This window comes from Pristis pectinata, chromosome 23, assembly GCF_009764475.1.
Source record: "Pristis pectinata isolate sPriPec2 chromosome 23, sPriPec2.1.pri, whole genome shotgun sequence".
NCBI classification, from domain to species: Eukaryota; Metazoa; Chordata; class Chondrichthyes; order Rhinopristiformes; family Pristidae; genus Pristis; species Pristis pectinata.
The window spans coordinates 17212186-17228196 of record NC_067427.1 but is presented as its reverse complement, the minus strand read 5'-3'; the positions used below and the strand labels follow the sequence as shown (position 1 = coordinate 17228196).

At 41.9% G+C, this 16011-nt stretch overlaps 1 protein-coding gene across 3 annotated transcripts in view; it reads right to left on the bottom strand.

Annotated features, from left to right (window-relative positions):
• Positions 1-200: 200 nt before the first annotated feature.
• abl1 (c-abl oncogene 1, non-receptor tyrosine kinase) overlaps positions 201-16011 on the bottom strand; it is a 130758-nt gene continuing 114947 nt past the window's right edge. For 2 of the 3 annotated variants that reach the window (XM_052036797.1, XM_052036799.1), the window contains exons 7-12: positions 14783-14967; positions 14024-14176; positions 11306-11395; positions 10198-10368; positions 7571-9311; positions 201-4797 (exon numbers count right to left, since the gene is read on the bottom strand). In XM_052036797.1, the coding sequence (XP_051892757.1) occupies positions 4761-4797; positions 7571-9311; positions 10198-10368; positions 11306-11395; positions 14024-14176; positions 14783-14967 (2377 nt within the window). In that variant the 3' untranslated portion in view covers positions 201-4760. Of the gene's footprint in view, positions 4798-5262; positions 9312-10197; positions 10369-11305; positions 11396-14023; positions 14177-14782; positions 14968-16011 lie in introns of those variants that run through there. The other variant, XM_052036798.1, reaches the window with a different exon arrangement.

The window sequence follows — 16011 nt, the reverse complement described above, 5'->3', positions numbered from 1 at the left end:
TTTGACTCTCAGGGGATCCACTCATGGAGCCTGGCTAACACCCAACCAGCCAATGGATCTCTGTATTTGACTGAAGAACCAGATGTTTATTGTGCAATGGCATACAGCTGGAGTGGTGGAACACTTGGGTGTGTATTACTGAGAGGGTGTTTAATAAAAAGGCATCAATCAAGTACATAAACACAAACTGTATTTGACCAGAAAAATTAAAATTGCACCATAGATGTTACAGATACAAAAAGACACACGTAAAAGGAATACATTAATCACCCTACACATTGCTGGTAATATCAAGAAAGATCAAAGGTAATAGTGGCACAATATGTTGTCCAAATAAAATAAAACAGTACCTTGGCAAAAAGAATAGATTCTGTTCTTAACAAAAGGCAACTTGCGTGCGATTTTTCATTTCCAACTCACAGCAGTCAGTAAGGGTGAGGGTGATACGAGGTCAGAACATGAAACTAATACTGAAAATGATTTAAAAAAAAACTAAAATTGAACCAATGCGATTAACAACGATACCGTACACACAATCATATCGCAGAAAAGTTTTATTTTGAGGGGTTATTTGCAAAGAGTGTTCTAAGCAGGCTTTGGAGGAAAGGTCTGTCTCACAATATTGACAAGTGTCTGCTGGCCCAGGAGCTGATGTCTGGCAATATAAACTCAAGACTGAGTTGATGCCGCCTTTCTTTGCTTTAAAAAGGATCTAGAAGTGTGTATAGGGTGGAATAGTAAAAATTCCAAATTCTACTTCATGTCACAGAACGGCTTGAGAATTGACAGAATTTTAATCACACTAAGCACAAGTAGAATTTGCCTGTTGAACTTGACGTTGGACATATTTGTTCCTGGAAAAGGATCAATAACTTCCAGGCTGTAAATGCGAAGGATTACAAAAGCACCTCAGAGGCGCGAAAACGCACCTATGCGTCAGGAAGAGCGAGTGATTTAGGATTAACCTTTTGAAGAGGTAGCTGTAGCCACACCATCATGCAGAGTGATACTGCCAAGCACCTCTTCACTTAGGTTGAAGCCTGCAACCATCAGATGTTCCACAGTACTCATGGGGAAAAAAATCACATTCTATTCTTTTCCAAAACTACTCAGCAAGTTTTTTTTTGAAAAAGAATTTCTCTGATGTAGGAACCCGGGATTGAGGCGGTTAGAACACTTTGATCTGCCTACCTTGGCCAACTGATACCAACTCTCAAAAGGATTTGTTTATTGGGCATGGTATTCTTCGGGGAAGCTTATCTCTAACACACCAGTCACAGCGCAGTCAGGGTCTGAGAGAGCCCGGAGCTCAGTCGACCGATGTGTGCAAGTGAAGCGACAATGGGAAGAGTAGGCAAGGGGAAAAATAAAAAACTGAACGTAAAACCTGAGAAAATAAATAAATAAATAAAAGGGTACCCGAATGTGCTCACCATACACACCCACCAGACAGTGTGACCTGTATCAGATCAGGTGCAGAGGGTAATTCACGGCCATGTCCTCAAAAGATAAACTGCTGGACGATTCGCCTGGCGACATTAAACGTCAACATGCTTTATCATTTTAAATTCCGTTTTTGACCGACGGTCCTGTCCTAACCTACGGAGTCTCCAGGCCGTGATTCCGGAAACCGTTCCAGATCATACTCGACTCCCTCACCAAAAAACAAACACCTTAATTTCAAGTGCTTCAAGTGTTTTTTTTTAAATATTATGCAATATTTTGCAATTATGGTAGCCACTTTTTCCACAATGCAATTAAAATAAAAACTACACACTGATATTGTCGGGATAAAAATTCTGGAATTAGTTCTCACGTCCGAGTTTTTCTTTAATGTGGGATAACTCTGAATACAATGAGGAATTTATATTATATGGATTGTTTCCTGAAAGCAGAGGCGACCTGTTTAACGTTCGGCAGGCAGAAGTGGGGCGGGTTTAAACGTGTCAACTGGTGACAAAGAAATTTCTTCCACCGTCTCTAGACCAACAATTTTTCATATCACATCAAAGTAACCTGCAATTGAGTGAACCGATTTAATAAATCAGAGCAATTCCTGACAACGTTCTTAAACGTGGCTGTGGCACACCGGTATGTCAGCCTGGCATTTTTGCATCCGTGGAGCTGCTGGTAACTTGGTTTTTAGCCGGTCTCCATTAATGAACCGCATTGTGTTTGGCTTAATCACTACTTCAGCTTATTTTTAAATTGAAGTAGTGATTAAACCAAACACAATGCGGTTCATTGCAGAGGACTGGAACTCACCACTGACTGCAGTAACTGACAGCGGGATCACACTGTGGCTCTCCAATTACTGACCGCAAACCGACGTTTCATGATCAGAATATGGGGACACAATAAAAAGCGGTTGGCTTTTTGGTCCGGTCCTGGTCCTTCGATTCCTTCTGATGTTGGAGGGGCCAACTAATCTCATCATTACCGACCTCGTTATAACGTCGGAAGGAACCCAGATTTGTCACACTTCTGAGTCACGCGTAAATTTGGAAAAAGTTTCCAAGTGCAGTCGGCCTTTACCTCATCTGCTCGCACCGGCTGAACCGAGTGTTTAGTGGACGGACAGGTGGTTATTTCGTTACTGCACATACAGTGCACCACATCGCATCACCCCCCCTGCTCAGTTACAATAGCGCAGCCTCACTAACCTCGACCAAAGCAACAAGCAACCCGCCAGTTAAAAAGATTTTTCAGATAGGAATCTTAATTTTCTGCTCAATCACACTTAAAATAAATAAAAATGCTCTTCTCTGATTAACACTCAATGGGCAATCGATTGTTCTGTACCATGATGGTAACACTCCACATCCGGGAGAAATTCTGGTATGAATCACACGCTAATCATGCTGTTTTAATACGTCTGTCTCACCGCCGCTGCACATAACAGGTCCGACAACATTGTGATGGGAAGATGCGCGAGTTTACACGCTTGGTCCCAAAACATCGGGAATTCCAGACTTAAGGGGCAGTGGTCCGAACGCGATGGTTCTCGAGTTTGACACGAGTGAACCTATCGCCCTTCCAGAAACACCGGGGAGAGAAGGGAATAGATTGTGATGATACAGAAAGATGACAGAATTCATGCGTTTAAGGAAAATTAGATAAACAGGATGGAGGAAAGTTACGCAGATACGATGAAATGTACCAGGGTGGTGGAAGATCCTTGGGGAACAGAAGAACCAGCACAGACCAGTTCTGGAGAATTGTACGCAAAACAACTTCACTGTTTAGAACATACTTTCCTCTGGATTACTGAAATATTTAAGTCGAAGGTATATGCAGAATAACAGAGTATTCTACCCACTTGTTCAACTGTTTCAAAAACTACTCAGCTGAACTTGTGGTTGCACAGTACGGGGTTTCTAAAACCAGGTGCACATGGACAAGAACACAAAGGCTGCAGTTGGTCTGCCATTCACGTCTTGACACAAGATGGTTTCAGATGGCATCAGCAAAGAACTGTGCACAAAGCCCTGAGACAGACAAATACGTCTGACATGGCTTTCCAACCAGTGTCCTTCCTCAAGAATACTGCACAAACACATGCAGTTCTGGTCACCTATCTTGGGGATTACCCTTGGAAAAATTCTATTCACCCAAATTACAACAGGTTTTAAGAGATGAAATGTTAGGGACAGGTTTCACAAAACTTATTCCCTCCAGTTTAGAAGACGGAAGGTTAGCTAAGGGGGGGGGGGGGGTTTAAAATAATAGATTTAATAAATCAACAACTGGTGGAGAATCCAGAATATTAGAGATAGGCTAGTCTTGAGTGAAACTGGGAGCACATTTTTTCATGCAAAGTATAGAGGAAATTTACTGCTCCAACCCCACAAACGGTTGCAGGTGCTGGGGTAGAAGGGCAACGGCACTTTTCAAGACCGAGATCAATGGATTTTTGTGGAGTGAGAGTATGAAGGGACATGGAACAAGAAGGTGGGGAAAAGGTGTTGAAGTACAGATTAGTCAAAACCTAAACGAATGGACTAGTAGGCTTGTTCCTTATAGCCCAAATCCAGACAAGGTCACAGGGACAATCAACGTCAATGTGGACAGGTTGGTTTAAATAGTCTGCTTCCATGTAATAACCTCTATTTGCAAATTACATACAATCTGCTTTCACAATGACCTTGTTTTTTTTAAAATCTGGTAAAAGTTTACAATGAGATTTCTGGTTTCCATGCAAATCCATGTGCCAGAAGCTGGTGAAAACCTGATGAGCATAATATCAGTTTGCAGGAATGTTTTGCAATCAAATCTCCAATTCAGATGCCCAGGGAGGAGCTACCAATATAATTGTGAACAGTTTGACTGAAAGGCATTTATGGTACTGGTTGGAGGGATGAAAGAACAGATTCTGGATTTGCCAACATTGTGCCTTCTTACCTGTTGTATCGTATTTGGAAACTGAAAATCTCTTTTTACAAAACAAATACTGCTACAACATACAGAATGAAAATAGTGCAGCTTTGGAAATCCAACCTGTCTCAGTGGAATCAGGTGATCCTGACTGGTTATTTCAGAGACCATTACATCTTCAGTGATTATCACTGTGATGAGGGAATCACAAGAGAACACAGAGAACAGTTCTGAACTGTTTATACATGAGCTTTAGCAACAAAGCTAGACCTCAGCGTAGAAAATATACAAGTATTCAAATTCTTTCAAGTCTTTTCAGATCATTAAGTGGAATTAAAATAGCAAGCTCTCAGATTCGCATACAGTCTGACTCTGATGTGCCACATTTAGCCTTCCTTCTCCAGATTTCGATGCAGTGCAGTTCTACAATTATAATACAAAAAAAACTCATTCTAATAACCAACAAAAAATATAACTTTATAATTGAAGAGTTTGGTGGTTGCTGAAGTCATTACACATCTGGTTAACAAACTTGGAAAAACACGTTTGGTTGAATCAATCTTTGACTGCTGTGCGAAGGAAGTTAAGGCATTACTTAATAAAACTATAGTGTAAAGATAAACTTCACATCTAGACCATCTTGATTTTTCACATTGTGCTTCTACGGGTCTATTTTCCAAGCCCTTAATGATTCAGAGTGAGAAGTGTCACACATGCTAATGTTGTGTTTAAGCCAGCTATCACAAAAGACCTGTCTGCCCCAGAAGCAGTGCACAGCATACACTTACCAGCTTTATCACAGGCTGCTTTTGTGTGATGCCATCAAATCAAAACAGTATTTATTTTCCCTCTCCACTGGCACCACCCAGCCCACCCTCCCACCTCATCCCAACCCCAAAACAGACTCCTTATATTGCTAGTTCACACTGTCACCAGGAATGAGAATATCAGTGGGCAGCCTTGACATAAGGTCTTGACTTAACCTAGCAACTAATAAAATACTTGCAAGTTCTTCACTTTTTGCAGGCAAATTCTGCAGTCATTAGCAAGATTCTGGCTGGTGAAATTCACAGGCTAAGTTGAAGTATTCCATTGTTTCCAATGACTTGGCTGAGCTTGCTTGAGTGACTTTAGTGATTGGCAAATAACATTTACTGCTGGTAGCAATTTTAATTGTAAAAGAGAACACAAAAACTTTACCACTTATGAGAATTATTGCATTCAAGCCCTGTGACTTGATCTCAGTTTTGGCAGGACTGAGACAAAATGTAAATATTGAATGATAGGTCATGTCCCCATGTTTGCTTCAGTTACCAAAGGTAACATTACCTACAGTTCTCAGAACTAATTATTTTGACACTGATTAAAATATTTATACAGCCAACTCTCAAATTGCTGAATGTCAGTAATCTTCACTTGGCTAGGAATATATAATCTTCAACTGAGATTAAGGCTTTATTTCCTTAGAACCCATTTTAAATTAGCATTTAGATCATACTTATCTCACCACAAGATTGAGAGAAAGTGGTGTTTACATTGTAAAAGAACTTGCATTTATATGGTGCCTTTCAGATCCTCAAGACATTCCTTTGCATCCTGAAGCCAAATGAGTACTTTTGCATTGCAGAAAATGTGGCCAATTCCCAAACAGCAATGGGATCATCGCCAGATCACCAGTGCAGCTGCATAAAGTGCTAACACTATTCCAGACAGAGAAGATGATTGGATAATTCCCAGTCAACAAAGCCAGTGGCCTGCATTACTGTTAAGTGACAGTTTGTAGTTATGCACATAATTTATATGCAACTAACCTCCACCAATTTTTCTTGATAAGGTACCCTTTTCTGATGGGACAAGCGGCTACAGTTTGCCATAAGCTGCTCCTTCAATAGAATTTGTTTTCAGTGTAAATTTGTTTGTGTGAGTCCTGCCCTTTCTCCAACTTACACAAAAGATTCAGTGATGCCACAGACCCTCAGAATCAGTTTTCAATTATGTTGACTGAGAGATAAATGTTGGCCATATCTGCAGGTTTTAGTGTTTGAATTTTGTTGTCCTGTTTTTAAAGACACAGATGAAAAACTTGAAATGAAGAACATCCAAATCGGTTACTTCCAATTAATGGGGTAAAATCAACAACAGTGATACCTGCAGCTCAATAGTTTACGTGGCTCTAAACTTTATAAAGTGTCCCCTGACCCTACCTTTCACTGGCCTCCATTCCCAAAGCCTTAAAACTACACAGTGGGTCGCTGCGATAAACTGTTGAGAAATTCCTGGCATAGTTTACTTTCTCCTGATATTACTCCCTCTAACAACTGGCAGAATAGAAAAGCCAGATCCACAATATTCAGTTAGAATGATGTAAAGGAAATGTTTGATATGGACAGGGACAAGGGGAGGGGGTAGGGTGCAGAATGAGGATTAAGACAGACACATTCCAGACAGGTTATGAATGACGAAGGATACGAGATGCCAGAAGCATGCCAAAGCTTCTAGTGACAAATTAGTTCATGAGGAATAAATTTTCCAAAATACTTTGACAAAGGCCTTGAAGAAGTGAAAAAACAGTTTTCTGAGGTAGGGACACATTTGGAGAGCAGCATTAACACTTCATCTTATTAATCACAGCTGCTCCCGAGTGGAACTAGTGTTTCCCTGTGAAATTAACAGAGTTCATTGAGTATGGAAGCTGCATTGCACCACCAGAGATGAGAAGCTTAATTACAGCTTCCAAGCCTCAAAATGTAACAGATAAGTGATGACAATGTCTTCTTCAGAATCTACACACTGCATCAAGGATGCCCATTACAAGGATTCAGCAATTCCTACAGACCTAAATGATGTGAATAAGCATGAATGAGGAATTAACAGAGGGATGTTAACGGCCAAGATACAGGAAGGTGGGAAGAGGCTTGTGTGGAGCATAAGCACTGGCACAGACCTGATCAGCTGACTGTCCTGTTTCTGCGCTAGAAAATTGGATGTAATAACAAAACCCTGACAAGAGGAAACTGAAGCAGACATGGGGAATTATAGGGCTACCGAGCAACGAAAGCAATACTTCCACATACACCCCTGGCAGACAGCCAAATTCAAGTCTTTCCCCTGATTCTATCACACTGTTTTGGAGTCTGGGAGCAGCTTTTTGTCTATATTTTTTCCCTTGCACCCCCACCCCCTGAGCCTTTGCTACCTCTGGACGATGTCACTGATTTCTTTCACAGATGAGAGCAGTTTGGTAAAGTCCTGGCTGGCTGAGCAGATCTGTAACTGCCGTAAGTTACTCTCCAGCTTGTTGATGGCCTCCCTGAAGGCAAACTTATTACGCATTTGCTGGATGGAGTCCACGTAGCTGACACAGAAGGTGTATAGGTTCTTGCCTGCCTCCAGTACTGCACTGTGGCTGGCCATCTGCTCAGAGTTCTTCCCAATGGCAACACGTAATGCTTCTGTGCTCTCTAAAACGGTGTCCTTGGTAATGTTGGCACTGGTGATCCTCTCCGGCTGCTGCCGTGTCTTGCGTAAGGACACTCTGGTGGAGATGAGTGGGATGAAGGCTGTGGTTGCTGAGGACTGCTGGTCACCGCCTGGCGTTGCTAAGGCAGACTGTGCAGAGACGGAGGGTGCGGTTGAGTTGGTGCCCGATGCCTTGGAGGAGGACTGGGACTTAGTTGCTGAATGGAGGGCAGACTTTTTCTCCCCCGGATGACCTGGCTTCAAAGCGTCACTGCTCACAGTGTCTGTGACCTGAGTGGACTGCTTGAGCTTGATGCTCATGGCAGTCTCGCCTGTGGCCTCGTGGGTTGGGCTTCGAGGTGGTCGGACAGATTTCACGCCGGGCGGAGGAGGGGGAGCTGGTTTCAATTTCTGCAACTTACCCCGGTCTTTTATGGGGGTCGACAGGAGCTGCTCAGGAGGTTGCCTGAACCTTCGTACCTTGGAGTCATCATTCAACAGCTTCACCCCGCCCAGGATCGAGGTGGAGCTCTGTTTTGATGTGCAAGCAGCAACACTGGAGGAGATATGCTCTTGTTGAGAAGCAGAACTTAAGGCACAAGTCTTCCCTCCCTCGTCCTTGTCCTTAGGGACAAGATTGATTGATGTGATCACTGTGGGTTGCCTTCGAACAATCTTTGGAGTAGAAGATGGTGGGCTCGAGCTTGGACTGGACTCCAGGTTGTTAAAAACATCATCGTTTAACTCATCAGTCTTTTTTGGCAGTCGGGACGATGCAGTTTGGCTTCCCCGAGGAACAACGTCCACTTTAGTCTCATTTGTCCTCTTTCGAGGCAAGGCTGGCTTCTCATTCCTGTCACAACCTAAGATCCCAGCCGGATCGGACTGTTTCCCCGCAGACTGGAGATCACGAGGAAGTGTCAATGCTTTCCTCTCCGGGTCCTTGCTTCCAGGAGGCATCGTTGATGCAGAGCAAGATCTCAAGAATCGCTTTGAATTTGAGAGCAATTCCTCTTCATTCCCAACTGGCTTGCCCGCAGCTAATGTACTGGACTTTCTCGAATGCAGAAAGAACCCAGTTGTTCCCAAGAAGCTGCCATTGGCAACCCCGCCACCTCCATTGTTTGTGCTTTGTGCCCCAGTATTAGGTGAGTTCTGAAATTTTGTTGGGTCTATTGTGTCAAGAGGCACCATGTTATTCACACAAGATCCATTGTTAACATCTTTTGCAACTGCATTGACATCCTCCGCTGCTTCCTTTTTTTCTGCCTGCCCATCCATATCACGGAAAGAGCTACTGCGCTTTGGTGGGGTGGGTGCAGTCTTTTTCTTCTTCTTGATGAAAGAGCTGAAGATTGAACTGGATTTGCCTTTCTCTTTAGTGGAAGACTGTAAACGATCATCATCCAAGGTGCTGTCTGTGTCTTTGTCTTTCCGTGGTAGCATTGGAGAAATGGCCATTTCATGGTCCCCAGAATCTGTAGGAAGAAACAAACGTAAGCACCTGTACTTTTTACACATTACCAGATCCTGAATCTCTGGACAAGTGCTACTCCTACTGTTCAAATAAATGATCACATGGATCACAGTACCTTCAGTGGTCTGAAGATGGCCTCTCAGTTTGTTTATGGATGTGTGACTGGGGAAGTGGTCTTGAGCAATGGAGGATGGTCATTGTGTTGGATATGTCTATGAGTTTGTGATGGTGTGACAAAACTGTGCTGTTAATGGGAGAGATGCAGGCATGTGGGTAGGACATCAGTGGGGAGTAAAGAAAAGGGGTGGGCCCAGTCTGTGTATGCGCATGGTGGTGGAGGGGAAGTAATGCATACTTGTGTTGGGGTTGAGATGCCACTGAACTGCCTAAGTGCAAGGGCGAGTCCATGATGAGAGTGGTGAAAGACTGGATACCGATCACTGTTTAGATAAAATGTCTTGTATGAAATGAGTTCGAATCCACTCAATTCAGCTACAAATTCACGTCGGCCCACGGCACTGGATTACTTCTGATACAGGCCACCCCCATGTTGAGGAGGGGGTGCGGGGTGCATTCCTTGAAAATCATATCACAATTTTCTGTAATGTGAAGCCACACCATCTGTGTATGCATCAAGAAAGGAGAGTTGGAAGAAGTTTTGTATTCATTTACTTCTTCCCCCCACATAAATTTTGTGCGAGTAAATTTTTATTCCATATCTCAGATTTTTGGTCATGACTTGTGAATTCCGTAAGGGCGAGCTTCTGTGACCCAAACTGCTGTGATGTGGGGGGGGGTTCACCTCAAGCAATAACAATCACCCTTCCAAACCTTCATGTCACCTCCTACTTTGTTACTTACACTTCCTCATGTGATGGGAAACATACCAAGTTCACTTGAGACTTTAAATATCGAATGGGGTGCCTCTTGAAGTTCATTCGGTTCTTTGCTCTCGGTGGTTCTGCGAAGAGTACGTGTTTTGGTTGGCAATTCTGGTGCTTGTGGCTTACTACTGCCACAACACTTCCCTCCTTTCTTTCCGAGTTCCTTTTCGACCTCTGCAAAGCACATGACAAAGATCACCATGACACTCCTGGACTGTTGCACTTCTGTTTCAAGCAAGGTAGGAATTCCAAACATGAATGGAGAAGAGGAAAGAAGACAGTTTGGGGACAAAATTAACACTCAATCTGACACAACCATAGCTACTTCAATCTGTCCTGAGCCCAAATACCTGCAATTGTTTTACAATGTGACCAGACTCTTGTGACTCCCGTCCTGGTCCACTCAACACAGCACTGAGGTTCCCCCAGCCCCATGTCAATGTGTCCAATTTTTAAAATTTGGTCCCAAACCTCAAGAGTGAACGTATTAATTTATAAAGAAGTGGCAGTTGCAAGCCTGACTCAATCTACCCCAAACTTGGAGATCAACAATTATTCGGAAAAAACTAACTGAAACCAACACATGCAGTTGAAGCACATCAGATCAATCAGGTAGCCAGGTCCAGAAGATTAGAAGATAATCAGCTCACTTTCACCATCAGTTGATTTCTAGAAATTTATCATAGACTAATTAAACAATGGAAGACACTTGGCGCTTAATGACATACGTATGCCACGTTTCATCTACACAACTGAACTGCAATGAAGTCAATGGTTTAGCCACAAAACATTCAGTACTGCAGATACTTGCAAACTTTCAAGTACTCTATGCAAATACTGGGAAGAGTCTCATTCACTCCCTGCAAGTACTGGGCAGAGACTTGGAGGCTTCTGCAAAGAACCAACACATTCCCATGCCAACTAGAAGCACTGGCAGGGTTCCGAAGATATGATTTATTACCATGTGGAAATAAAGTGCAAATGAATCTATAAATATGGAATTTATCTTTAAAACTGAGATTTTTGTCTGGGGTTTAAGGCACTTTACAGTTTAAAGGGAATGAAACCAAGTCACCCTAAGAATCCCAGTTTGTTCTACACCACCACTCACCTTCTGAAATACTGGATTCCTGAAACATGGTATCGAATGCTTGATGGACATCTGCAAATGACGGTCGATCCCCTGGGTTCCACTTCCAGCCTAGAGATACAAACACCATATTTTTATGTTTGTCAAACAAGGAAAATTATTTCCATCCAACAGCATGCCTACCCATTTCTTAGCATTAAAAAAAGGCAGATGCTGGAAATCTGAAACAAAAATAGAAAATGCTGGAAACACTCAACAGGTCAGGTCGCATCTGTGAAAAGGGAGTTAATGTTTCAGGTCAAAGACCCTTCATCAGAACCTGCAACTTAACAGATCTCTATGATTTCTGGGAAACCAAACCAGGGTAGGACTTTCACAGTGAACAGTAGGGCCCAGGGGAGTGTTGTAAAACGGAGGGACCTAGGAGTACAAGTACATGGTTCTCTGAAAGTGGTGTTGCAGATAGACAGGGCGGTGAAGAAGGTTTTAGGCATGCTGCCCTTTATCAGTCAGGGCATCGAGTATATGAGCTGGGACGTTATGTTGCAGTTGTAAAAGACATTGATGAGGCTGCATCTGGGGCAGCTGGTATAACTTTGGTCACCCTGTTATAGGAAAGACATATTAAACTGGAGAGAGTGCAAAGAATATTTACGAGAATGTTGCAAGGACTCATGGGCCTGAGTTATAGGGAGAGGTGGGCAGGCTAGAACTTTATCCTTTGGCGCGTAGGAGACTGAGGGGTGACCTTATAGAGGTGTATAAAATCAAGAGGGGGCTTAGATAGGATGAATGCACAGAGTCTTTTTCCCAGGGAAGGGGAATCAAAAGCTAGAGGACATAGGTTTAAGGTGAGAAGGGAAAGATTTAAAAGGGGCCTGAGTGGCAACTTCGAGGGTGTGAATATACAGAACGAGCTACCAGAGGAAGTGGTTGAGGCAAGTACAATAAGAATATTTAAAAAGGCATTTGGACAGGTACATGGATAGGAAAGGCTTAGAGGATATGGAACAAACACAGGTAAATGGGACTAGTTTAGATGGGAATCTTGGTCAGCATGGATAAGTTGGGCCAAAGGGCCTGTTTTTCCATGCTATATTTCTCTACCTATGGCAGGCATTTCATCAAGTTTCAAGAACTGCTGACTGAAATCAATCACTTTAATACTTTGCTGTCTATTCCCATTCTCAAATCAACCTTCTGTTGATTTAATAATAGTGACCACCTTTACCCAGAGTGTGATTACACTTTTTTTCATCCCAGGATTAGGGATGAGGGAATTCAGTTATCTGGAGAGACTGCAGAAGCTGAAATTGTTCTCACTTCAGCAGAGACCGAACAGAAGTACTCAAAATTGATGTGTTTGGAAAGGGCAGTTTATCTCAACCACTCGAGTAATATGGCAAACAGGGGGAAAAGAACTAATTATTCTGCCAAGTGGGTGGGTAACCAGAAGTCACAGATTTTAAATAACAACAACAAGAGGGAAAATAACAAATTTCTTCACAGAAATTATATTGCAATAAAGGGTGGTGGATTACACAGCAACTTTGAAAAGTCCATAAGTCGTACTTGAAGAGGACTAATTTGCAGAACTATGGGGTAAAAGCTTGAAGGGTGGGTTAAGAACTAAATTGGACTGCTGCTTCGAAAAGGCAGCACAAGGGTAATGAGCAGCAGTCTGCATTTAAGAGAAAGCAAGGTAGGTTCTGCAAGGCAAAATTAAGGACAAGATATAGCAGGGTGATGGAATAAAAACTGTCATGGGCCTGTTGAGCCAAATAAGGTGCAAGTTCTTTGTGGAGTGGTCCATTTAAAGCATGACACACTTTCATTTACCCAAGTATTATTAAAATCTGTACTGAGGGCAGATTTTCAGTTGCCATGACTTGTGGGCATACTTCATAATCAATCCTGCATGTTCTTAAGTCAACAGTTCCTGTTCAGTTTTGCTCCATCAGTTATGATGGAATTACAGGCCATGAGCTCCAGTGAGTTACACAAGTCCGTATCCAGTATGTTAGAAAATTAATCAATCAGCCTAATGGTCTCCTTGGCTTTTTCCAAGCAGTTAGCACAGCCACAAGGGGCTAAACAGCTGCCTATTTGTCCTGCAAGGTTTTCCACAGGACAAATTCTGCAGGTAAATAACGACTGACCAGTGAAATAATCTGGCAAAAAGCAGCTTTGATGTTATACCTAATAGTCCAACAATGAATATATCTTTGGATGCTGCAATGCAATGGTGCTTTTGCAATGAGTACTTTTCAAGTATAGGAAAAGCTGCAGCCAATTTACCTACTGTAAATCAGTCCTTAACAATGCTGATTAAGGAATAAATGTTGGTTAGATTACCTCAGACACCCCAACGCCCCACACCCCTCTTCTCTTTGAAATAGTGGCATGGGATCTTTAGCATCTTAAGAGGTTGGCAGGGCTTTGCTTAATACCAAATCCAAAAGAAGGCATGTCCCACAGTGCAGAACTGCCCCTCCAGCCACAATTACTGTGCTCTGAATTGGGACTTGGACCCACTACCTTCGGATTCAGAATTAAGTGTGCTGCTAATTAAGCCACGGATGACACAAATGCAACTCATTTGATTAAGTGACTAAAACATTAGCACACAATATAACTGGTTCTCCCTTTTTCTCCCAAGGTTTATCAGGAAATGTTGGCAGCTGTAAGATAATGTATTATGCAGAGTGTAATTGTGCCAATGAATTAACTCGCACTCACATGCACGCATCAACTCATAAACTTTCTCCGGGCAGCCCTCGGGCCGCTCCATCCTGTAATCCTTTTCCAATAGGTCATAAACTTGCGAAAGGTCAATTCCAGGGTATGGGGACATGCCGTACGTTGCAATCTCCCACAAAAGAACACCAAATGCTGCAGAGAAAGTAAATATTGTGTAATATCTCAGGTAAAGTGCGAAAAGAGATCAGTTTCATTGTTGCAGTTTTACATCGTAACCGGTTTAGTACATTGCCTTATGAGACATACTGGTTCTCTTTACATAACAGGAAGAATAAGAAATGCTCAAATCACTGACAAATTCCCACTAAAGCAAGGGAAGGCTGACACAAATTACCATGTGTTGCATTCAAAACCCCATGCACTAACTAGAGAGATACTCAAGATGCATATCCTTCCATGTTTTCCTCATTATTTTTACCCTTTCAATAACGATCAAAGATAGCCTAGTCAGGGAGTCTTGGCTGTGTGGAGAGAGGAGAGAAAATGACTTGAAAGCTCAATGGAACAAACACAAAGCGAACAACTCCCTGTTAATGGTGAAATTTTAATATCAGCTTGCATAAATATTGTTAGAATCAGAACTCAATGTTAGAAAACACAACATAAATGAGTTAGATGTTTGGGAAATATAGTTATTTTGAGCCACCTGCTTTATTTTTTTTTAAATAGAAGAATCTTTCCTAAACCAATAATCATGAATCGAGATGGCCCTCTCCCAAATCATACATGTGTACTTACCCCACACATCAGATTTAATTGAAAATTTGTTGTAGGCCAGGCTCTCTGGAGCAGTCCATTTAATGGGAAACTTTGCTCCAGCATGTGCTGTGTACGTGTCTCCTGTCATCAATCTGCTTAGCCCAAAATCAGCCACTTTAACCAAGTGGTTCTCCCCTACAAGACAGTTCCTAGCGGCAAGATCCCTAGAAAAAGATACAATAGATATTTAGGTTCTGTGAAAACAAATAAGGAGAACTCCAGGAAAAGGCAAGGAACTGTTAAATCTCCAGGAATAAAAAATACAAGAAACGATTAGAATTAGATGAAATTTCAAAAGAACAATTAAATCGATAAAGTTGTAAGGAATAATTAGACCTTACCTTTATACCTTAATTAGGTATAAATGAAACATTGTAAGAAACAATTGGAATTGCAAGTTCAAGCAGCGAAATTTATCCATGAAGGATGGAAAGGTAATGTGCTAATGCAGATAGAAAGGTCAGATATTCTACAGACCAAACAACAGATAGTCAAGCACTCTTAACTCATGGATGCCCATTTTAAAATGATAATTCCATCTCTTTTACATAAATTAAATATAACTGTAGAAAATAAATCAAGTTCCAGTGATCATAAATATAGAAAACGTATAAAAAAAAGTAGTCATTTTATGAATGTTTATGTGCAAAGAAAATGATCATTCTTCACGTATCTCAGCATGAATTTATGAAAGGGAAATCAATCTACTGGAGTTTTTTGTGAAGATGTAATAAGTAGAGTAGATAACAGAGAATCAGTGGTTGTTGTGTATTTGGACTTTTCAGAAGGTTTCTGATAAGGTCCTACATAAGCAGGTACTGTGCAAAATAAAAGCACATGGGTTGGGGGTAACATACTGACATGAACTGAGAATTGGTTGATACACAGGAAACAGTGGGAATAAACAGTTGGCAGATCCTAACTCTTCATAATATTTATTAATAATTTGTATCAGGGTACTATATTTAACATTTCCAAGTTTGCAGCCAAAAAACAAAACATGGGGGGGGGGAGGGGGGGGGGAGGGGGTGGAAGTGGGGGGTAGTGAAAATGGGAATAGTAACAAGGAGCATTCAGAGAGATTCCAGTGTGATTTAGACAAGTTAGGTAAATGCACGGCAGACTTCATACAACAAAGATAAATGAGGTTATCCACTTCGGTTCAAATTCAGAAAGATAGATTTCTAAAGTGACAGATTGTGAGGTGT